This window comes from Mesoplodon bidens, assembly GCF_964165515.1.
Source record: "Mesoplodon bidens genome assembly, chromosome: 12".
Lineage (NCBI taxonomy): Eukaryota > Metazoa > Chordata > Mammalia > Artiodactyla > Ziphiidae > Mesoplodon > Mesoplodon bidens.
In genome coordinates, this window is record NC_138168.1 from 62,571,984 (window position 1) to 62,596,962 (window position 24,979).

At 39.9% G+C, this 24,979-nt stretch overlaps 1 protein-coding gene across 5 annotated transcripts in view; it reads left to right on the forward strand.

Moving 5' to 3' along the window:
• AKAP7 (A-kinase anchoring protein 7) overlaps positions 1-24,979 on the forward strand; it is a 129,982-nt gene that overhangs the window by 41,183 nt on the left and 63,820 nt on the right. For all 5 annotated transcript variants that reach the window (XM_081250632.1, XM_081250630.1, XM_081250631.1 and 2 more), the window contains one exon: positions 14,304-14,416. In XM_081250632.1, the coding sequence (XP_081106758.1) occupies positions 14,304-14,416 (113 nt within the window). The remainder of the gene's footprint in view (positions 1-14,303; positions 14,417-24,979) is intronic.

Genomic DNA, 24,979 nt, shown 5'->3' on the forward strand with positions numbered 1-24,979 from the left:
CTTAAAATATTACACATTTGTTATGAAAAAAGACTGAATTTTAGACACTAATATTTGAACTCATTATTGAAAATTTACAGGGTAAAGAGTAATTTAGAATTAATGTGTAATATTGAAGAAAATTATTATGCATTTTGAACTAATAAAGTCTGAATTGATGAGCTAGTAACTGTTATTTTTGGTAGATGCCTGTGGGCTGAAGAGACCACACCCATCTTTTTTTTTCTTTAATAATTTTTATTGGGATATAGTTGATTTACAATGTTGTTTAGTTTGAGGTGTACAGCAAAATGAATCTGATATACATATACATATATCCACTCTTTTTTAGGTTTGTTTCCCATATAGGCCATTACAGAGTATTGAGTAGAGTTCCCTGTGCTATACAGTAGGTATTAGTTATCTGTTTTATATATAGTAGTGTGTATGTGTCAATCCCAGTCTTCCAGTTTATCCCTCCCCCACCCCATAACTGTAAGTTTATTTTCTACATCTGTAACTCTATTTCTGTTTTGTAGATAAGTTCATTTGCAGCCTTTGTAAAGATTAGTTATCTTATTTTAGTTATCTATTTTATATATAGTAGTGTGTATATGTCAATCTCAATCTCCCAATTTATCCCTCCCCACCCCTTTCCCACTTGGTAACAATAGGTTTGTTTTCTAAATCTGTGACTCCATTTCTGTTTTGTAAGTAAGTTCATTTGTACCATTTTTTTAGTTGCCACATATAAGTGATATCATATGATATTTGTCTTTCTCTCTCTGACTTCACTCAGTATGACAATCTCTAGATCCATGCATGTTGCTGCAAATGGCATTATTTCATCCTTTTTTATGGCTGAATAATATTCCATTGTATAAATGTACCACATCTTCTTTATTCATTCCTCCATCAATGGTCATTTAGGTTGCTTCTGTGTCCTGGCTATTGTATGGAAACACAAAAGACCACGAATAGCCAAAGCAATCTTGAGAAGGAAAAAAGGAGCTGGAGGAATCAGGCTCCCTGACTTCAGACTATACTACAAAGCTACAATAATCAAGACGGTATGGTACTGGCACAAAAACAGAAATATAGATCAATGGAACAGGATAGAAAGCCCAGAGATAAACCCACACACATATGGTCACCTTATCTTTGATAAAGGAGGCAAGAATATACAGTGGAGAAAAGACAGTCTCTTCAATAAGTGGTGCTGGGAAAACTGGACAGCTACACGTAAAAGAATGAAATTAGAATACTCCCTAACACCATACACGAAAATAAACTCAAAATGGATTAGAGACCTAAATGTAAGACTGGACACTATGAAACTCTTAGAGGAAAACATAGGAAGAACACTCTCTGACATAAATCACAGCAAGATCTTTTTCAATCCACCTCCTAGAGTAATGAAAATAGAAACAAAAAGAGGCCACGCCCATTTTTGCACACTGTGTACATGTAGGTTTATGGTGGTAGCCACTTGAGGGAGCTGGTATACAGCAGCCAAGACTGTCTCAGCTTACTACCTTGACCTTGTGTGAGCCTGTTTTTCCAGAATAAAAAGCACCTTCTGATTTCCTGGCAGTACACAATAGCTCATAGAGCTAAGAAGGTATTGAAAATTAGGCATTTACATATCATTTCTCCACATTTTACAGTGATGAAATTGCACTGGAAGCTTTTTGCATAGAAATGAATGTGATTTCATTCATTTTTTTGTGTGAAATGTAATTTTGTTAAGAAGTGTATTAGATTGAGAGATTGCTAAAGATTTAGCCTGCTGGGATTATAATAGTCCTTGCAAATCTATTTTTTAAATGAGAAAAATGTGCTTGTGTAGCATGATAAAAGATTCCAAGTGCATTTATCTCATAAAAGGAAAAATGAAAGGTTTTCAGGGTGTTCATTTGAACATTACTCTTTCTCTTATTATGACCGTCATGTTCCCCAAAAGATGGAGAGTATATGCCCTGTGTTTCTGCTCCTTGTGCGGATTCTGTTCAGTTGCTGGTATCTTCGGGCCTTTTTCTAAGCTGTTCTGCTCTTGCACTTCTAACCACCGCAGGCAGGTGGACATCCCAGCAGCCTGCTGACCCTTCCCCTTAATGGCTAGACTAAGCTGTCTTCAGAGACATCAGCACACCTTAGCCACACATCATTTAGAACTAAGCAAAGACAAGCTTTTCTCCCCAGCCAGGATGTCTGAATCACAGCCCCGCTCCCTAGAGGGCCCTCAGAGCCTCTGTCGCATGACCTGCCTCTGTGCAGGCCCCCAGGCACAAATGCTCATACTTCTTCTCCCCTCTCACCTCTCTTTTTACCCTTTCCATTGTCCCGTATAGGGACAAATTGTTTTTCCTTTTACCCTCCTAGATTCTCCCCCAGGGACCCTGTAGACTTAGACTGACAACAGATTAACAAGGGAAAAGCAAAGAGTTTAGTAATGTGTCCAATACACATCACATGGCTGAAACCTCAATGAAGGGTAACTCACGGGGGTGGCTAGAATATGGGCTCATATAGCATCTTAACAGAAGAATAATAAATTTGTAGAGAAGTGACAAGACAAAGGAAAAGGGTTTTAAGCTTTCAGGGCGGGCAGACTGTGGGGGGAGCCTCTAATGGAGTAAGGTTTGTATGCATAGGTCCACCTTGGCCTTACAAATTCCCCAGGAGAGGGGACTTGGCAATCCTCATTTTTCACAAGTGTCTGCTTTTGGTCAGACAAGGGAAGCTCTGGGAAAGTTTCTTTTTGCATCCATTGATTCTCTTTGTCTCTAGCTCAAAATATGCCTTATGCCCAAGTGGCACATTTTGTGTTGGCATATTCCCTATATCTTTTATTTTACTTGATTTTCAATCAAACACTTAAATGGATTTCCTTTATGCTGGATATTATTCTAATCATCTTACAAATGTTAACCCTTTCAATCCTAACAACTATGTGAGACAGGGATGATTGTCATCACCCCCGTTTTACATTTGGGAATCTGAGGCACAAAGAGGCTAAATAATTTGTTAGTAAGTGGTAGAGCCAGGACACAAATCCAGGCAGTCTGGCTCCATGTTCTGTGTTCTTTTTTTTTTTTTTTTTAACATCTTTGTTGGAGTATAATTGCTTTACAATGGTGTGCTAGTTTCTGCTGTATAAAAAAGTGAATCAGATGTACATATACCTATATCCCCATATCTCCTCCCTCTTGCGTCTCTCTCCCAACCTCCCTATCCCACCCCTCTAGGTGGTCACAAAGCACCGAGCTGATCTCCCTGTGCTACATGGCTGCTTCCCACTAGCTATCTATTTTACATTTGGTAGTGTATATATGTCCATGCCACTCTCTCACTTCATCCTAGCTTACCCTTCCCCCTCCCTGTGTCCTCAGGTCCATTCTCTATGTCTGTCTTTTTTCCTGCCCTGCCCCTAGGTTCTTCAGAACCATTTTTTTTTTTTTTTTAGATTCCACATATACATGTTAGCATACAGTATTTGTTTTTCTCTTTCTGACTTAATTCACTCAGTATGACAGACTTGAGGTCCATCCACCTCACTACAAATAACTCAATTTCGTTTCTCGTTATGGCTGAGCAATATTCCATTGTATATATGTGCCACATCTTCTTTATCCATTCATCTGTCAGTGGAAACTTAGGTTGCTTCCATGTCCTGGCTATTGTAAATAGAGCTGCAATGAACATTGTGGTAAAAGACTCTTTGAATTATGGTTTTCTCAGGGTATATGCCCAGTAGTGGGATTGCTGAGTCTTACGGTAGTTCTATTTTTAGTTTCTTGAGGAACCTCCATACTGTTCTCCATAGTGGCTGTATCAATTTACATTCCCACTAACAGCGCAGCAGGGTTCCCTTTTCTCCATACCCTCTCCAGCATTTATTGTTTGTAAATTTTTTGATGGTGGCCTTTCTGACCAGTGTGAGGTGATGCCTCATTGTTTTTTTAATTAATTAATTAATTTTTGGCTGCATTGGGTCTTTGTTGCTGCACACGGGCTTTTTCTAGTTGCAGTGAGCGGGGGCTACTCTTTGCTGCGGTGCGCGGGCTTCTCATTGTGGTGGCTTCTCTTATTGTGGAGCACGGGCTCTAGGCGCGGCGCGCGGGCTTCAGTAGTTGTGGCATGCGGGTTCAGTAGCTGTGGCTCACAGGTTCTAGAGCGCAGGCTCAGTAGCTGTGGCTCACGGGCTTAGTTGCTCCACAGCATGTGGAATCTTCCTGGACCAGGGCTTGAACCCGTGTCCCCTGCATTGGCAGGCGGATTCTTAACCACTGCGCCACCAGGAAAGCCGTCCTTGTAGTTTTGATTTGCATTTCTCTAATGATTAGTGATGTTAAGCATCCTTTCATGTGTTTGTTGGCAATCTGTAAATCTTCTTTGGAGAAATGTCTATTTAGATCTTCTGCCCATTTTTGGATTAGGTTCTTTGTGTTTTTGATATTGAGCTGTTTGAGCTGCCTGTATAGTTTGGAGATTAATCCTTTGTCAGTTGCTTCACTTGCAAATATTTTCTCCCATTCTGAGGGTTGTCTTTTTGTCTTGTTTATGGTTTCCTTTGCTGTGCAAAAGCTTTGAAATTTCACTAGGTCCCATTTGTTTATTTTTGTTTTTATTTCCATTTCTCTAGGAGGTGGGTCAAAAAGGATCTTGCTGTGATATATGTCATAGAGTGTTCTTCCTATGTTTTCCTCTAAGAGTTTTATAGTGTCTGGTCTTACATTTAGGTCTCTAATCCATTTTGAGTTTATTTTTCTGTATGGTGTTAGGGAGTGTTCTAATTTCATTCTTTTACATGTAGCTGTCCAGTTTTCCCAGCACCACTTATTGAAGAGACTGTCTTTTTTCTCTTCTCTCGCACCTCGGAGACTCAGGCCCAACACTCTGCTGGAGCACCAAGACTCTGTCAGCCACCCAGAAAAGCTAGAAGATGCTGAGGTTGTATAGAATATTCCTTGCAGCTCCTTTCTTTTGGAAGCCTTTTGATCTGTACTCTACTTCTCCCTCCTTCTCTGCTGTCTTTGTACAAATAACCTGGACTTTCCACCAGGGATGTTGAAGAGGAGACACATGGATCTACGTAGATCTCAACAACCTCAGCATATGATTTTCTTACTTTCCTTGGCAGAGAAATTTCATCTTTTCACTTCAGGGAAGCACTTTACGGCTTCTCTTTGGCATATCTGAATTGCCAGTGTCACTAATCTGGCACTTTGAGGCCATTACTAAGTAAAATCAGGGTCACTTGAACATAAGCACTGCAATATCACGAGGCGTGAAGTGACAAACCTGTGTTCTTTTTTTTAACAGTTAGTATTATTTATTATAATGTATGGGTGATATACAGTCTACATAAAGAAGAATATTTGGTACAGAATAAATGCCCATTTAAGAAATGTTAGCTACCATTATCATTGTCATGAAATAGTCTCCGAAAGCATTACTTTTACTGGTTGTATAATATTCTATTGCATTATAATTTATTTTACTATTCCCCTCTTGTTAGATTTTTCTAAAATTGAGCTATAATTGATTTATAACATTATATTTGTTTCTGGTGTTCAACATAATGATTTGATATTTGTATATACTGCAAAATGGTCACCACAATAAGTCTAGTTAACATCCATCAGCACACATAGTTATAAAATTTTTTTCCTTGTGATGAGAATGTTTAAGATTTACTCTTTTAACAGCCTTCAAATACGCAAGACAGTATTATTAAGTATGGGCACCATGCTGTACATTACATCCCCAGGACTTTTTTTTTTTTTTTTGCGGTACGCAGGCCTCTCACTGTTGTGGCCTCTCCCATTGTGGAGCACGGGCTCTGGACGTGCAGGCTCAGCAGCCATGGCTCACGGGCCCAGCTGCTCCGCGGCATGTGGGATCTTCCCGGACCGGGACACGAACCCGTGTCCCCTGCATCGGCAGGCGGACTCTCAACCACTGCGCCACCAGGGAAGCCCAAGGACTTATTTTTTTTAATAAGTGGCAGTTTGCATCTTTTGACCTCCTTCACCCATCTTGCCACTCCCACTAGATCCTGTGTTCATAATCACTATGATGGTCTGTTACACTGTAAATGAACAACAGGACTCCTAACCGGTTTCCGGAAGCACGCCTTCTACCTTCCAGCCTAAGCTGAAGCCTGGCTCCAGTCTGAGATCATAGCTTCCTCGCTGCACCAAATGCCTCGCACCACAGGACCCAGAAATGTCACCCACTTTCTCTTAGTTCTTTCTTGCTTTGTCCCTGTTTTGCCCTCACACAAAAGCCTTTTTTTATTGGTGGTTCATGGTGTCAGGGTTTGTTACCCTCTACCTCTCCTTCCTGCTGTTGTCTGAATATTTCCTCTTGGGCATTGAGGGCTTTGTTCGCTCTCTTGCTGCAGCACTGTGAGCACAGCCATCCAACCATCCTGGCTCAAAGTGAGCTGTGGGGTCAGTCAGAGCTGATTGCTGGCCTACTCCCTGACCCACAATGCAGCCTGTGACCAGCTGAGTGACTTTAAGCAATCTATCTAATTCCTTACTTAATTTCCTTATTTGTAAAACAAACATAATAGAAACTATTCTCAAAACAAAATGAGATAATATACATGAAGTGCTTTGGTATAGTGTTTGGCACATGTACAGTGTTAAATAGATGATAGCTATTATCATTAGTAATAATAATAATAGTAATAATAATAATAATTACCCCCCCGACTACTACCATTACAACTGTTCCTTTTCTTGAAATCCCTTGAGTTCTTTGACAGTAGCCTCCTATACTCCGCTCTAGCAGTTTGTAAGCATAGTGAAATCTTTGACTCTTCATCTGCCAGAATGACTCTGAGACCTTAAGTTGGGTATAGCTGTCTATCACAACTTTCCAGACGCCTTGCTATGGCCCACGGTATCCTTGTGTTCTTGTCTCCTGCTGAGGTCTCCTGTCTTACCCTGCTTCTCTCTTCTCCCTCAGTATGCTCCAGTTACACTGCCTTCTTTTCAGGTATGGGAAGGAATTGAATAAATACAAAAAATAAAAAGTTAAAAATAGATAAAATTATATTACTTAGGATTACAAAAGTATTGTCTCTATATTATTAATTTTGATGTTCTTTTATACAGCAAAGTCTCCTTGTGTTTAAAATATACATTAAGAAATTGTTCTTCAGACAATTTGCTTCTTTAAATATGAGGTGAATTATATTATTTAGGGAGCATTCTTAGATGACTTTTGAAGGATATCTGATGTATTTGCTATGTGCTTTTCTATTTAGTGCTTGAAAGAATGTCTTTGGTACTAGGAGGAATTGAACAATTTAAAAAAATATTCATAAGCTTCTCTTCCAGAACATGAGTTAATGTAGATGAAAAATGACCTGTGGTTTTTACACTAGCAAGAATTTTTCTGATCTCAAGAATGATATTTCTATAACCATTACCCAGTATTCTGGCTAAGCAATAGATTATACTTATAGATTATATTAGGAATATAGAGTCAATCCTAAGAAATACTTTCCCAGATGAAGGTGACATTTGTTCCCCATATTTCTATGTACCTAGAGAATATACTCTGCTGGAAAAACACAGTAATAAAAATGAAATGTGCTTTGTGACAAATATTATTTAAACCGGTATTGTGGATAGATATCCACCATCAAAGAGTTCAGGCCCAGTGAATAATGAGAACTGTTGGATCAAAATTTGATGTAGGGCTTCCCTGGTGGCTCAGTGGTTGAGAGTCCCTCTGCCGATGCAGGGGACACGGGTTCATGCCCCGGTCCGGGAAGATCCCTCATGCCGCGGAGCGGCTGGGCCCGTGAACCATGGCCGCTGAGCCTGTGCGTCTGGAGCCTGTGCTTCGCAACGGGAGAGGCCACAACAGTGAGAGGCCCGCGTACCACAAAAAAAAAAAAAAATTGATGTAACTGAAGCCAATAAATCAGAAAATGTTGTTTCTTTAGAATCAATTTATAATATTGATACAGCAAATAAAATAATATGTAAAAACAAACGTAGATAGTAATGAACCATACAAATACCTACTATTTTGATTTCTGTTAACAAAGCTCCTTTCCTTATATCTCTTGTATTTTCTGATAATTCTAAACATTGTCTTTCTCCTTCTTGGGCTAAAATCTGTCCAATGAGACTATAAACTCCATAAAAGCAGGGACATGTTTGCTGTCTTCAGGGTATATTGTGCCTGGCACATAGGAGAACTGCTCAGTAAATAACTTAACAAATGAATTTTACCTTTGACACTTCCTAACCATTTGTATTTTGAGGGTTGGTGTGAACACGTTGCTAAGTTGCCATCCGAAGCTCTTCTATGTGATAATTCTTCAAATACCTGAACACTTAGAAAATATGCCCTAATCTCTTTAGTCAAATTTTAGGGATTTAGTAAGTTAGTCCATTATGGTATATTTTAAACCATCAGACATTGCCAATATTTGACTGTTTTTGAGCAATAAAAATGACAATTTTATAATATTCAGCTTAATCTTTTGATATTAGGTTGTGTTTAAAACAGTTGAGAATATGCCGAAATAAAGAAGTTTAAAGCTGGGTTATGACGAGGTAGCTGAGAAAAGATATACCTGTTTGTGATTATATGAACTAAAAGGTGATAAGTTAATTGTAACAGTACAGACAGACTTTGTTTTATTGCTCTTTGCTTTATTATGTTTGACAGATACTGCTTTTTTTTTTTAAACAAATTGAAGGTAACCCTATATAGAGCAAGTCTATCAGTGACATTTTTCTAACAACATTTGCTCACTTAGTGTCTCTGTGTCACATTTTGGTAATTCTTGCAATATTTCAAACTTTTCTGTGATTATTATATTTGTTATGGTGATCTGTGGTCAGTGATCTTTGGGGTGCCATGAACCATGCATATATAAGACAGCCAGCTTAATAAATGTGTCTTCTGACTGCTCCACTGACTGTCCATTTCCCCATCTCTCGCCCACTCTTTGGGCCTCTCTATTCCTTGAGACACAATAATACTGAAATTAGGCCAGTTAATAACCCTACAATGGCCTCTAAGTGTTCAAGTGAAAGGAAGAGTTCATCAATGCGGCAAACTTCACTGGTGTCTTATTTTAAGGAACTGTCTCAGCCATCCCAGCCTTCAGCAGCCATCACCTTGATCAGTCAGCCGCCATTGACATTGAGGCAAGACTGCCGACCAGCAAAAAAAACTAGTATTCACTGAAGGCTCAGATGATGGTTAGAATTTTTTAGCAATAAAGTACTTTGTTTTTTAGGTGTAATGCTATTGCACATTGAATAGACTACAGTATAGTGTAAATATAACTTTTTTATGTCCCCCCCCCAAATTTGTGTGACTTGCTTTATTGTGATATTCTGCTTTATTGTGGTCGTTTGGAACTGAACCCTCAGAATCTCTGAGGCATGACTGTAATTGGTACGAATACAGTCTTCTTTAAACACGCATATATTGGATTGTTGTCTCTTTGTTTAGGTTGCCTAGTATCTAAACTCTTCCCCACTATCTCTCATGTCAGATATGTGCTTTCACAGACTTTTCTTTTTGGTGTTACATGATCTTGCTTTGGCCCAGACTTTGAGTCAGAAGCTAGCAATCTGAGCAAAAAAGGACTGTGCAGAATCCATTGTGGGGATAGGTTGTGTCATCAGTGTCTAAAGCAGGTGACAGAGTTCTTGCCCTTTGTGTCTGTGCATGGCTTCAGTAGTGCCGGCTGGGAGAGGTGGTGGCATCCCCGGACCTGTTATCCATTGTAATGTTGGACGTCTTGGCTTCCTAGCCTTCCAGCCTGCAGCTCTAGTCCTCTCAGTGTTATTATATAAATTCCTTTCCTGCTTAACTCAGCCAAAGTTGTCATCTGTTGCTTACAACTAAGAACTAGTGTTTTCTTGGTATTTTAATGGTCTATTGCATAACCTTTTTTATTACCATAGAAGAGAGAGGAAAAATCATATGGTGGCGGTGACTCACAGTGAAGGGTTTTAGGACATGCCCCAAATTTACAAACCCATCAAAACATCACATTTAGCACATACTAGCACTTGGTAGATATTACAGAAGTAAAATAACAGGGAGATTTTTGAAAATGTGGTGGGATAATATTTTGAGATACCAAGTTTTTATCCGTGTGTTTCTTGTATCCCTTCTTTAATGCCTAGCCACCCCTCCAAGCAGTGGCACCTCGTGCTCAGAAGAGAGAGAATACAGCAGAAAAAGTAGAGAAAGGGCTTTGGGGTTTCAACGACAAAGGATAATGGTGTTTTTCCTGCCCTGATGCTAGGGAAGATTACCTAGTTTAGGTGAAGTTGAGAGTCAGAGACTAAGCTAGAGTGTGAATTCTTGCCCCTCCATCATCCCCTGAACGAAGCAACAGAAACACCCTAAGTCTGAGAGCAGAAGTGACCTGTGGTCTCTTTCTGAGACATGTCCATAGAAGTAACAAAGCCAGAGTGGCAGTGGAAGTGAAGAGAGGATGGTCTTGTATGATGGATGGCTGTACAGTATTCTCACCAGTTCCACCTTTGCACTGGGGAACTCTGCTTTTTCTGTGTGCTCAAGAGTAGTGGAAGGGGGCTTCCCTGGTGGTGCAGTGGTTAAGAACCCGCCTGCTAGTGCAGAGGACGCGGGTTCAAGCCCTGGTCCGGGAAGATCCCACATGCTGCTGAGCAACTAAGCCCGTGCACCACAACTACTGAGCCTGCGTGCTGCAACTACTGAAGCCTGCACTCCTAGAGCCCGTGCTCTGCAACAAGAGAAGCCACCGCAATGATAAGTCCACACACCACAACGAAGAGTAGCCCCCGCTCACTGCAATTAGAGAGAGCCCGTGCGCAGCAAGGAAGACCAAACACAGCCAATAAATAAATGAATAAATTAAAAAAAAAAGAGTAGTGGAAGGGTGGTAAGGGGCCTCAGCTCCATTGAGTTTATGAATTTGTGAGCAATAGAATGAAATCTTGTGTACCTGCAAGGGCACAGAAAATACAGAGAGTCATTGTATAGGGGAACAAGGGAGGATACAACTTCAAAAGCCAAGTCTGGTACATGTCTCAGGAGATGCCAGATGGTGACCCAAGACCCCAGTGCTCCCCCTCCCTCCCATCTTAAACACTGTGACACTCCATTTAGCTGTCTTTCCTTCAACTAATACATTTCCAGGGAAAGAGAGGAGCACTTTCAATCTCCTGAGACTCAATTGCTCTCACCAGGAAGACATGTATATTTCAGTTGAAATATAGATGAGTAAAGAAAGTTACTATAATACATAAATTTCCCTTGCTTAAAACCCTCAGAATTTCCCACCATACTTAGAATACAGTCCAAAGGTTTTGCCATGCCTCGTAAGGCCCCTGCCCACTTCTCTAAACCCCTTTCCTACCTCTTCCCCGATCCCCCTCTCATCCTGTTCCAGTTATCCTACCCTTTTTACTGCTTTTCGACCTACTACCCACTTTTCCCCATGGAAGCTGTTCCTTCTGCCATGAGCACCCTTGCTTCAGATACACACGTGATTCTCTTCTAGACCTCATCCAGGTGGCTTCTCAAATGTCTCATCTTCGGAACAGGATTCCCAGACCACCTTCTCTGAAATAACAACCCCTTTTCTTCCACATCACTTTGTATACCCCTACTGCTTTATTTTTCTTTGTATCACTTGTTGATACCCGGCATTGTGTATTTATTTGTTTGTGGCACCCAGTATATTTGGATGCTCCCTGAGGGCTGGGGATTTATATTGTCCATTGTATCCCTGGCACCCAGAACAGTACCTGATGTATCTTTTATTTTTAAGGACACATTTCCTTGAAACATTAGATGATCTTTCACTAGGCTCATGGTTTTAATTGTTAGAAAAATTAGGACATACTTAAAATTGATGAGAATTAGCTGAACTTAAAAGGGACAGTTTCTCCCTGAATATTTATTTATTTATTTTTATATCTTTATTGGAGTATAATTGCTTCACAGTGTTGTGTTAGTTTCTGTTGTACAACAAAGTGAATCAGCTATAAATATACATTTATACATATATCCCCACATCGCCTCCCTCTTGAGTCTCCCTCCCTCCCACCCTCCCTATCCCACCCCTCTAGGTAGTCACAAAGCACTGAGCTGATCTCCCTGTGCTATGCAGCAGCTTCCCACTAGCTATCTATTTCACATTTGGTAGTGTATATATGTCCATGTCACTCTCTCACTTTGTCCCAGCTTACCCTTCCCCATTTGTGTTCTCAAATCCCTTCTCCACGTCTGCATCTGTATTCCTGCCCTGCCACTAGGTTCATCAGTGCTGTTTTTTTAGATTCCATATACGTGCGTTAGCATACGGTATTTGTTTTCCTCTTTCTGACTTACTTCACTCTGTATGACAGACTCTAGGTCCATCCACCTCATTACAAATAACTCAGTTTCATTCCTTTTTATGGCTGAATAATATTATTTTTGTGTATTTTCCTAATATTGGAATTACTTTTTCAAAATGCTTGTGCAGCTTAAATTTCAATAGTTAACTGCTCAGATTATTTTCCATTGTGGTTGTGGTATAGCTCTCATTCCCTAACAGCCATTAGTTCTTCAAGTATCTTCTCTATCTCTTTCTCTCTTGCCTCTTTTTCAGGGACTCCACTTACACATATATTTGGCAACATAAGTTGCCTCACAGCCTACTGATGTTCTGTTCCTTTTTTTTTTTTCTTATTTCTTTTTCTTCTCTGTTTTATTTTGGGTGGTTTTTATTGTTATGTCTTCAAGTTCACTAGTTTTTTGTTCTGCAGTGTCTAATCGTTTCTTAATTCTGTCTAATTAATTTTTCTCAGACCTTGCAGTTTTAATCTCTATAAATTTAATTTGGGTCTTTTTTTTATAGTTTGCATGTCTGCACTTAACTTTCTGAACAGAAAGAATACAGTTATAATAACTACTTTGAAGCCCTTATCTGCTAATTCTAACATCTGTGTTAGTTCTGGGTCACTTTTGATGAATTAAGTTATCTTCTCATTGTGGCTCATATTTTCCTGTTTGTTAATATGCCTAGTCATTTTTGATTAGATATCAGGCATTATAAGTTTTACCTTGTTGGGTGTTGGATAATTTGTTTTACTATAATTATTCTTGGGCTTGGTTCTGGGACATAATTAAATTACTTGGAAACAGGTTTTTCCTTTGGCGTCTTGCTTCTAAGATTTGTTAGGTGGGACTAGAGCAGTACCAGGCCAGAGCTAATTTTTCCTCTCCACTGAGGCAAGACCCTTAGATTACTCTGCCAAGTGTCCCATGAATCTTGAGGTTTTCCAGCCTGGCTGATGGGAACAGACAGAATTCCTAACCCTGGGTGACAGCTGGGCATGTTCTCCCTAATCCTTTGGAGTGTGTTTTCCAGCCTCTGGTAGTTTGCTCACACACATGTGCTGGTCAGTGGCTTAGCTGAATCCACTAGGGGGACCCTTTGTGGATCTCTGCAGTTTTCTCTCTGCAGGACTCACTTCTCTGGTACTCTGTCCCATAAGCTCCAGATGCCTTGGTCTTTTCTACTTTCTGCTCTTTTTTCTGAACCTAGTGTGATGACTGGGCTCCATCTGGGTTTCTCTTCCTTGAGCAGAGACCTAGACACCCAGGGACGTAAGCTGAACAATTGTAGGGCTTACCTTGTCTGTTTCTCATCTCTGAGGGATCACCGACCTTCATTGCCTGGTGTACAGTGTCTTGCAAACCATTGTTTCGTATACTTTGTCCTTTTTTTTGGTTGTTTTAGATGGGAGGGTAAATCCGATTCCTGTTATTCTATCTTGGTTAGAAGCAGAAGTTTTAGATATGAGGGTTTACAGATAAGCTGGTCCTTTTTTATACATATGGACACCACTGGGATATTGTGTGAAATCTGCATCATATCAGCCAAGAGTTATTTTATTTATTAAATGTTTCCTTGTCAAATTGTGGCTTTTGTGTGCTTTACTGAAAGTTTGACATCACTGCAGATTTAACTGTCATAATGTGTTTGTTATCATACATGTTGTGTTTTTTCCTCTCTTAAAAAAATCTCAAACCAGTTTATAATCTTCCTTATAAGATAATTTGTTATCTTTTGAAATGCCATTTTTATGATTAAAGACTGCCATGTGTCATAGTAGCATTTTTTAATTTTAATTTTATTGGAGAATAGTTGATTTACAATGTTGTGTTAGTTTCAGGTGTACAGCAAAGTGATTCAGTTATACATATACATATATCCACTCTTTTTAAGATTCTTGTCTCATATGGTTATCATATGGTAACATTTTTGTGCTTCTTTTTATTTTCTTCAGATGCTGCAAAAAGGACATTTCAAGAAAAAGGTATCTTGGCAGGAGAAAGCAGAACTTTTAAGCCTCATTTGACCTTCATGAAATTGTCCAAAGCACCATGGCTCCGGAAGAAGGTCAGTGGACATTTTTCCTATAAGCCCTGTTTTGGCAGCCACACCAGCCCTGAGCATGGTTGGGGCATGAGGGGCATTTGTACTGCTTTTCGGCACCCCTGCCACTATTGCTCCTGGAATTCCAACTCAGTCTGGTTCCAATTCCCAAGGATGCTGAGTTGTCTCAAGAGCCTCCATGGAGGCCATGGCAGCTGTCCCCTCCTTTGCCACCGTGGCTATTAGCCTCACACTCTGACCATCATTTACTGTTGCTTCATCTGTTGCCACATCTGTTTCATCCCTTGAAAAGCCTTGGGGGCGGTGCCAGAGTTGTATTTCGCTGCGTTCTTTGCTTCTGGTTGTTTGCAGCCTGCTGCGCTCAAAGCTTTCTCCCCTGCATACACTGGTGCTGCTTCCTGAGGCTGGGTTCTTCAAGGTGGGACAAGCTCCGCCCCGCCCCCCTTTTACGTAGCTCTTTCAAGGTTTCCAGAAAGCCACCTTGCTCTTTCAACAGTTGTCTCCATTGAGGGTGTGGAACAAGTGTTCCAGGGACTGGGTAAGAGGGTAACAGAAGGGCTCCCCACTCCCCAGCTCAGTACTTAAAAGTACTTCTCCCTGAGAATGGTCAGCAGTGCCACAGCCAGGGGACATGTCTTTTGACTTCCCCTATCTCAGGGTGACTTTCTGCCTTCCTAGGCCACTGCCTCCTCTCTCAGAGGTTGGAGTGACTTTGGACTTTTCTCTGGAGTCACGAGCAGTTCGCTTGGAATCCTAAGGGCACCCTTCCTTTTTTTTCCCATTTCAGCCTAGGGAGGTTCTCATGCAAATTAAGACATCTGCTGACCTGCTCTGATGTACCAGAGTTTTGGAGATGGGCATACAGATTAGTATTCGTTCCTGCTCTCCATGACTCTTTGCTGCAGTTAAGACTGATTTGCAGCTCTGTAAATGAAGGTCATGTTTATTAGTAAGTAGATCTTTTTTCTAAATTCAACAGTTTGTATTTAATGTCTCTGTGCTCAGAAAGTCTTTTTGGTCCTGTAAAAACATGTGTTTGGGTGATTGACCATCCTGTGGTTATGAGTTTTCTACACACTATTGTAAAAAATCCCCCCCCCCCATATCTTGCATGTTTTTTTTAATAGCTATGCCCAAATTAAATAATAACTATATTAGGTACCACTCCAGAATATTTAGGTAAAATCATTTGTGTAAATCATAGATTTGGGAATTAGGAATGATAACAACTAACAAAACCTGTAGACTGACAGTTTACTTTTTTTACTCATTATCTTTCTTGTTTTGCTTTCAAATGGATTGTCCTCTTCCCAGTGGTATCAAACTTAATCACAGAATGACAAATCAGTGGTGAAGGTAATACCCACATTTCAAAATGTTTCTGTCTTTATAATATTAACTTTGAAATGAGAGCACCCAAGGACGTTTATCAAAGGGATGTTTAAATTAACTCTAGAATTTGTATTTCAACATTTCAGACTGCATGCATTTTAAATGATTTCTTGGCAGTTGATTTCACAGAATCTGCTCCTTTACTTTATAGAAAAGGGACCTGAGACTTAGAAGTTAAGTGACTGAAATGAGATCACATCGTCCTCAGTTGCAGAGCCCCGTCCAGAATCCCTCTTACCTCATTCTCAGTCTCATCTTCTTCCCTCCCACTTGCCAAGTCCTGTCCATCCAGTTTCATTTCTCTATGTGGGGAGCTCCTTGGTCCGAATCCTACTAATTCAACAACTATTTATCAAGTGCCTACTATGTGTCAGACACTGGGTGCTGGGCATAGAGTGATGATCAAAATAGAAACAGTCCCTGCTTGAAGACTGTATAAAATCTAAGTCAGGTTGCATTTTGTTTTGGTTAGAATGTTAATCTTTGGAAAATAAACTAAGATTTTACTGTCTTTCAGAAAGCCAAATAAGAATATTTGCCTTTAATTTGTGGAATCAGTCTGTTCCTATTTACTGTTATGATGGTTAGTGTTTCTGAATGCTTAAGAAAATATGTCTTAAACTTTGGGATTCATGAGTCACCTGGTGTACTTGTTGAAGCTGCAGATTTCCATTCTCTAAGTTCAGATCTGGAATTGGACCTAAGACCTTGGCTTTCATTCAGTAAGTGTGACAGGGGTTCTGATCCAGATGGTCTGAAGAGTAGTATACTTTGAGATGTACAGGCTTAAAATAGCCAGTATTTTCTCTTTTTTTGTTTTTCATCTTTTTTGGAGTATAATTGCTTTACAATGTTGTGTTAGTTTCTGCTGTACAACAGTGAATCAGCTATATATATACATATATCCCCATATCCCCTCCCTCTTTAGCCTCCCTCCCACCCTCCCTATCCCACCCCTCTATGTAGTCACAAAGCATCGAGCTGATCTCCCTATGCTATGCAGAGCCAGTATTTTCTTTGTGCAGCAAATCAGTGGGTCCACTGCAAAACTTAAAACCAATATGAAAAGGTGGCATACACATCAGTAGATTTTTATTATGCTTTGTGGTTTGGAATGTAGATTATTTTAAAATGTGTGACTCTTTAGTTTCTTAACTTTTTTTTACATTTCCAGCTGTCTGTTTTCCTCTCTCAGCACTAATTCTCTTCTAGGTTTTCATTCTGGGTCCACTCATTTACAAGGGTGAGACAGACCATTGATAAAGTCAATAGTGGAATGTATTACCAGCATTCAGTTTACTTAAGATTGATAATGAAATAAAAGGGAGGAGAGAGAGAGGGGGGTGTGGAATACTTTTTTTCAGTCATATTAGGAAGTTTGTCTCATTTCAACTACTTGTTATTTTAAAAGTTATTTTAATTACAGAAGTGCTAGATGAATATATGCTTACTGTAAAAAATCCAAATATTGATACATACAAACCTACAGATTGAAAGATACATTTTTTTCCCTCATCACCAATCTCCCACTCCCTTCCTCCCAATATACTTTCTCTCTCTTAGGTACCACTACTAGTATATCCTCCTGACCTTTTCCTATACACTACCAACATATATAGAAACTCTCCTTCAAATTTCTCGATATGAAGCTTCCTCTGCTACAGCATGGTATTCTGGTTCCCAAGCTAGAGAACTAAGTTCTCTAACTGAGATTCTGGGAAACATAAGACTTTTTTGGATAATTATATATTTTTCTAACACCAGGAGGCATTTAGTCAATGTGTTAATTTTACATCTTAGTTTCATAAAATTCTAGTGGAATATATCACGTAAGAGAGTATTAAAAGTAGTTTATTTATTTTTAAGGCTGTGCCATGCGGCTTACGGGATCTTAGTTCCTTGACCAGGGATTCAACCCTCGCCCTCAGCTGTGAAAGCATGGAGTCCTAACCACTGACCACCAGGGAATTCCTTTGAAAGTAGTTTTGTGTATCATAAAGCTATTTTGATTATCACTGTGTTTTCAAAGTTGTAGTTTTTTAAATCAAATGAATGAAGCCTCAGAAAATCTTACTAAATTGCTTTGTCTCTGAAAGAGTAGCTAAAATTTATTTATTTGTATAATTTCTTTAGAGTATATTTGTTTCACATGGTTAGACTACTACTTGTTTAGGTCAGTGCTTTTTTACAGTGCATTCTTTTGGATTTATTTTTCACATTGAGTGACGTTGTATTTCTGTGATTTGAACATTGCAGAAACTGGTTGGTTAGAAGTGTGTGCTAACACTTGGTGGCAGAAGAAGACCAGTTTCAAATCAAACATGCATCTTAATGCAGATCCAGATTCCTCAAGAAATAAATGCAGTCTTTTCATGGATAGATCAGTTGTTTTTAAGCATGAATTATTTTCTGGGCTTCTTAGATATCTTTCCTGAGTTATGACTCTTTCAAATTACTAATGTAGCACTTAAAATCAAAGCTGTAGGTTATTAATCAGCACTTCCTTATAGAAGCTTTTCACAGAGTCAGTGAGAGAACTTTAGAATGAAAGAAATGATCTTTGAAATTATTCGCTCCCATTGTCACTTAGACTAGTTTGTTTTGAGTGCAGAATTCGATATGCACATAGTAAGGGCAGAGGGGTGGTTATTGGACCATATGATGATGAGGTTAGGAGAATTAGGGATGAAGATATGCGGCAGGCATCAGTGGGAGTGGAAATGGGTAGTGGAAAACAAGAGTGTGTGTTTGAGAATTCTGTTCTGACGGTACAACTAAAAGGAAAACCCAGTCCCTGAGTTATTGATGATTGGATATACAGGACCAAGATTGTAATTAAAAATTGGCCAAATTCCAACTTTCTTCTACATCCTTCCCCAGCTAGGACTCTCTGCTGTCATCTTTCCTTACCTACAACCAATTATTATTTATTCATTTATCTATCAGGGATTTTGATAACTGGCCTGGTGTAATTTGGCTGCCACGCCTGTTCCTGGGTCTGCATGATAATGGGCCTTTATAAACCATTTGAAAACTCAGGAGTACTGACTATTCCTTCTCAAAGGAGTCTCTGTAATACATTGGAAGGAGCTTGAGTTTTCTTGTTTTATCTCTGTTGGTTAGCCCTGGACAAAATCTCATTACCTTTCTTGACCTCTGTACTCAGAGTGAAAGGAGGAGCTTGATCTTAATGACTCTTGACTCCTGGCCTCTTCTGACATGTCTTATGAGGTAAGCATTATGACCAAATAGGCTAATTTTGGCTTGACGTGGAGAAGTTTTTGATTGTAGATTAGCTTTCTTGTATGCGTGGAAGGAAAATGACAAACAGGGGAAAGGTCTTTAAGTACTGGTAGGAGTATGGTGGCAATCTTGCTACCTCTCTTCCTGGAAAACCTACAGAACAGTAAAGACCATTGGGAATATATCACAGACTACATTTTTAGTGAAACTGGGAGATAGAGAAATCTATAAATGCCAAATCACGTGCAGGTGTGGCCAGGAAGCAGCTGGGACCAGCAGGACTTGTGTGAGAAGCTGCTTCCGGGTGGGGAAGGCTGTGCAGGGAGGAGCAGGCCTGTTGGTGAGAGAGCTCAGAAATCATCCACAGACTTTCACTCCCAGTGGGTGAGTGCTCAGAAAGGGAGGGGAGTGTCTTCAGGGCGGGTATTAGAGAGGCTGAGCAGGTCACTTACACAGGGACCCTTACTGTGAAGAATAGCCCATCACTGTAGCAGAAGAGGCCCTGCCAGACTGCACTGCCACTGTCTTCTCTCCTTCCCTGAAAGAAGGCACTCTAGGTGCCCTTAGTAGCAGTGAACCTTTATTATTCCAGACAAAAGCTGGCTTTAGAAATATCCTTGGTACAAGATAAAGCAGATTGTTTCAGTAACCTATTCCCGAATCTCCCAATGCCAAATGACTTAATCACAATTTTTAGGTTTTTTTTTTTTTTTTTTTTTGCGGTACGCGGGCCTCTCACTGTTGTGGCCTCTCCCATTGCGGAGCACAGGCTCCGGATGCGCAGGCTCAGCAGCCATGGCTCATGGGCCCAGCCGCTCCGCAGTATGTGGGATCTTCCCGGACCGGGGCACGAACTGGCGTCCCCTGCATCGGCAGGCGGACTCTCAACCACTGTGCCACCAGAGAAGCCCTTTTAGTTGTCTTTGAGTCTCTTTTCATACTATCAGGTGCACTTAGATTTAAGGCTATAGTATGGAATTCTCTTTGGATTTTTCTTAGTTAAAAATCACACATTTTGTTTTAATGTGTTTTTTTTTTAAACTAAAAATTCAGTGAAATCTGCTGTGAGCTGGAATTGTAATTTCTTCTGAGATTCTAGGTGCTATTAGTCAACTGTGTCATCTGTTGTGTGTCCGAGCACTATCTATAGCAACTGACTTCAGTTTTTTTTTGAATGCATTTTTCAACTTCATGCTGTTCTGTTGTCTGTTTCCATATATTAAAAAAAACTAAATAAGTATGCTTATAAATGTTTAAAAATTGGAATGATATCTACAAAGGTAGACTAAATGTTCATTTGTAACCTTTCAGTAATTTATACGTCTTTGAATAGTGAAACATATAGAAAATAATCAGAAAGTGAAATTAGTTTTAAGGAGGAATTCTGGGAATTGATTAATGTCAGAATACCAAAATGGCTCCTGGTTGACGCTTATTCTGTTAGAGATTTTGAAAAATTTGAAAACCCTAGAAGAAATGACACAGTCAACCTAATAATAAGTCTGTGCAAAGTGGAATGGAGATTTGAAGTAAGTATCTTCATTGACATTTCCTGAAAATGTTCTCTCAGAACATTTCTCAGGATTTTATGTGAGGTAACGATTCTGTGATCAAATGCGTGCTAACAGCGATGGGTTAAATAAAGTTAATCTGGGTCTTTATTTCAGGACTTCTTAGGATCTCTGAAGTGTGAATGTCTAGTGTGAATCTTAAGAGCTTACAGCAACAAAGGTTTAGTTTTTGCCTCTGGACACTGGTCATCTGTGGCTGTGGTCTTTGTTGTCTTTATTCAGGGTTTTGGCCGAGCAGCTTCCATTTAGGACTTTGTTGGTCTTTGACAGAAGGAAAAGAGTTGGTGATTCACAAACTGAAAGCTTCTGCTAAAAAGTGACACACGTCATTCCTGTTCACATCTTATTGGCCAAAGCAAGTCATGTGGTCCCTTCTGAGTTCAGCAGAGCAGGAGGTGTAACCCGTGTGCAGAAAAGGACCCACCAGAAGGGCAGTGAATATTTTGAACAGTTATACATTCTACTTCAGCATTGTTTTCCAGATGTAGTTCATCAGCGTGACCTTTTTTCATCCATCGTGTTGTAGCACTGGTGTTTGGCAGCACACGGTTTAGGAAATGCTGATCGTGATAACTCAGGCTTAAATGTTACTTTTGCTTCAAACATACAGATTCTGTGGACATTTTGACTTATTTTCAAGCACTTGTATCCACAGGCAGAATTCTGATTTAAGTGTAACTTAAGAAACAGAGTTTTAGAGCTGGCATTAAAAGATGCAATAATGAAGCATTCATGGTAATTAGAATTGCATGGGTTTGCCTTAACCGTATTCAAATATAAATGTTCTCTCTGTCTCAACTATTACCATTAGTGATGGGGAAATTTTTTTCTCAACAAGTCATTTTCAGACATTTTGAGATCTCTCTAGATTTCATTTTTCTAGTCAAGGACAGAATGGAGCATAATGATCGTGAACGAAACTGGCAAGCTCAGTAGTGGGTTGATTATGGTTAAAGGCAAAATGGAACATATGATCAAGAAAATGTAAACTTCATTCCAAAATGGTGTTGCTGTAAAATTAGCTTGTTTAATAGGTAACAGCTAATTTCCAACCCACGTGAATAGTCACATGGAAGCAAACCAGCTAAAATTATTTGAATGGCAATGAGATTTTTCTCTACCACTGCAAAGAGTGTCCAAGCTCACTGGCCAGTCACCTCTTGTTAACTATAATTAACTGCAAAATAAAAGAAGGTAAAGCTGTATTTTTCTTGTGAGCCCCATTTAGATTTGAGGGGAAGGTAAGGTTGCAATCCAAAACTATAACTAGCTTATGTTGGAATTATATTTCCATTCCTAAGTATGAGCTGATTTATTTTGACCATTCATTCGAATCTTATTTTCCCAAGGAGAGGTACCTTAAAAATAGAGTAATACTAAATTGCTCAGTTCTTCTAATTGATTACTCCTGTAAATTAAAGGAAAAAAATGTTATTCGTCTCTTTGCCAGGGCAAAACTTCACATTAACTGTAGTTAAGACCTAACAAATCTAGCTCATATTGCCTGAGGGATTAGCCACCCTTGACTAGAGGAACTCCAGCTTGGTTCCTGCAGTAACTGTTCTTTCTCTATTACCTACCTGATAGCAACATTTTTAATTGTTAGTAAACATTGTGACACCATTTTGGAGACCCGTCTTTAAGACCTTCTAAGTACAACTGTGTCTTTACACTGCCCGCAAGCTGATGGCCAGAGTGTGAAAGTACTTTTCTTCCTTCCTTGGCTACGGCCTTCCCCACAGCTGAATTCGAGTACAACAATTTGTTACATAACATTATTTAGACCAGAACATTTCTTTCAGAGTGATTTCACATTTGTCTTCAGCACTACTGTGGGATCTTTTTTTTTCTAATTAATTAATTTATTTATTTTTGGCCGAGTTGGGTCTTCGTTGCTGCTTGCAGGCCCTCTCTAGTTGCGGCGAGCAGGGGGCTACTCTTTGTTGCGGTGCGCAGGCTTCTCATTGCAGTGGCCTCTCCCATTGCAGAGCACGGGCTCCAGGCGTGCGGGCTTCAGTAGTTGTGACACATGGGCTCAGTAGTTGTGGCTCACGGGCTCAGCAGTTGTGGCACGCAGGCTCCAGAGTGCAGGCTCAGTAGTTGTGGCGCACGGGCCTAGTCGCTCCGCGGCATGTGGGATCTTCCCGGACTGGGCTCGAACCCGTGTCCCCTGCATTGGCAGGCAGATTCCCAACCACTGCACCACCAGGGAAGCCCACTACTGTGGGATCTTAGTCAGCCATTACCTGGGAGAATGTTCTGTGACTTTCTCTAGTGGCCCTGTACCTTTGGCAGCGTCCTCTTCCTATTCGTACCCATTCTGTTTTTCATGACTTGGTCCCTTTGGGTTCCATCTTGCCCCTCACCCTCTCTGACCTATCCCAATAATCAGAGAACGGTAAACAGAGAACTCTGTGCTCTTGAACTTCCAGTGCAAATATTTCTAGAACTTAATTCAAAGGAATCAAGTGGGGGCAGTAATCACCTGGGAATTAGCTGACTGGACAGGGAAATCATGTCAAACATACCTCCCAACAGATTGTAACTTTCTATCACACGTATCCCTACTGGCATGTGCCTAAATTGTACAAAGTAGGGATGAGGTAGACGTGCAGGGGATGGTGTCAGGTTTGGCTTGTCTAGCTTTCCTGGGTGATGAATGTACTGGGTAGAGCAGAAGAGTGAATGGAACATGCCAGTGTTTATGATCTTTGGCATACTGTCATCCTAAGGGTCCTTGCTTCTTGTTAACTCTTCTATTTTTATTTTTATTTATTTTTTGCCTACTAAACCCGCTGCTTATTTTATTAGTCTGGAAGTGCTTCTGAAATTTTGAAGAGATTCTTAATTTTTAAAATCTCTATAAATTACTGGCTGGTGTGTTATCTTTTTTTTTTTTTACTGTACTTTTTGGGAAGCAGTGTATAATTGAATACTCATATATTATGCTATGAGTCCGGTAGAAAAACTGTGTAATCCTTTTAATTTTGTATTTCAAGAGTGCACCAAAGGGTGATTTCACAATTGAATGTTACATTAAGTTTGAAATGTGGTCAGAAGAACGATTCCTATTGCATATTATATATAAAATTATTTTACATAGCAATCTGTGTCACATTGAAAAAGAAAATCTATGAATACATTTCTTGCTCTACCTGGAGAGAAATATTCATTTTGAAATTGGTGTAAGGGCTACACGTGATTCCCAGGATATATGTTTAATGACTGTTCTGTATCCAATTATTGTGGGTTTTTTCCCCCTAAATTTCCTTTTATCTAATATGGTATCCAGGGAACGTTTCCAACCAAGTAAGTGAAAAGGCTTGTATTGGTGAGCACCTTTCTTGCTTGCCCCATTTCCTACCCTATAGCACACTCAGTGTGAACCTTGGTGTCATTATTTCTTTCCCATTCCTTAGCTTAGTTCTTGTTGGGATGCCTTTCTGTTAGGAAGGAGCTTTGTCCTAAGTGGTGCGCAGGGAATATGCCCAGGCAATTGAAAGAGGATGAGTTAGGGGAAGTAAGATGTTCTCTGAGAATGAAGGGAGGGAGGAAGGAAGAATGTTGATGGGAGGGGAGTCAAGGAAATTGATTAATTCATAAGAAAGTGGGAAAAGAAGAAAGTACTAGATGCATAGGAGCCGAATGAGCTACAAAAAGCCTCTAGGTGTTTCTTGCTTAACATTAAGTGCTGTACTTAGTGATGTCTATGGATGCATTTAAAATATTTTGTCAATGTACAGTCCCTGCTACACTGTCTAGGTACTCAGTTCTCATTTAGGTTGAATCTGAGGCTGTAGTTTGGTCCGAAATTCTGTCTGTGGATAATCCAACCAGTTTACAGGAATGGTTCCATGCTTCTGACCTCTATGCTATAAAAGCAGAATGGATTCAACCACAATAGAAGTATGTTGCGGTATATAGGCCAGTGTTATAGGCCGAGTTAAAATTGTTCGTTAGGATTTTTCTATGAACTGATTTCTGAATGTGCTTCTGCAGAACGCTTCACTGTCCTTTCATTGTTGAGATCCTGAGAATTTTTTGCATCAGTGGCTTGCTGGCATTACTTAATGTGGAGAGAACTATTGATTAGAAGGGAAAGCTGTTGCAACAAAGGAGGAAAACAGGTTAAGTTATGTGTATAGCTTGTATTTGGGGAGAGAATTGGTGAGGTGGGGGATATTTCATGTTTTATCTTTAGTTGATAGAAATAAATGGTTAAGTGGGTGAATTCAGGAGAACATGTCCTTATTTGCTCCAAAAAGCAAAATATTAAGAAAACAGATGTGGTGGGGAAGAGCAGGCTGTAGTTTGTTTACACCTGAGTGACCACAGGCTGCGCCGAGCCAAGAACTCAGCT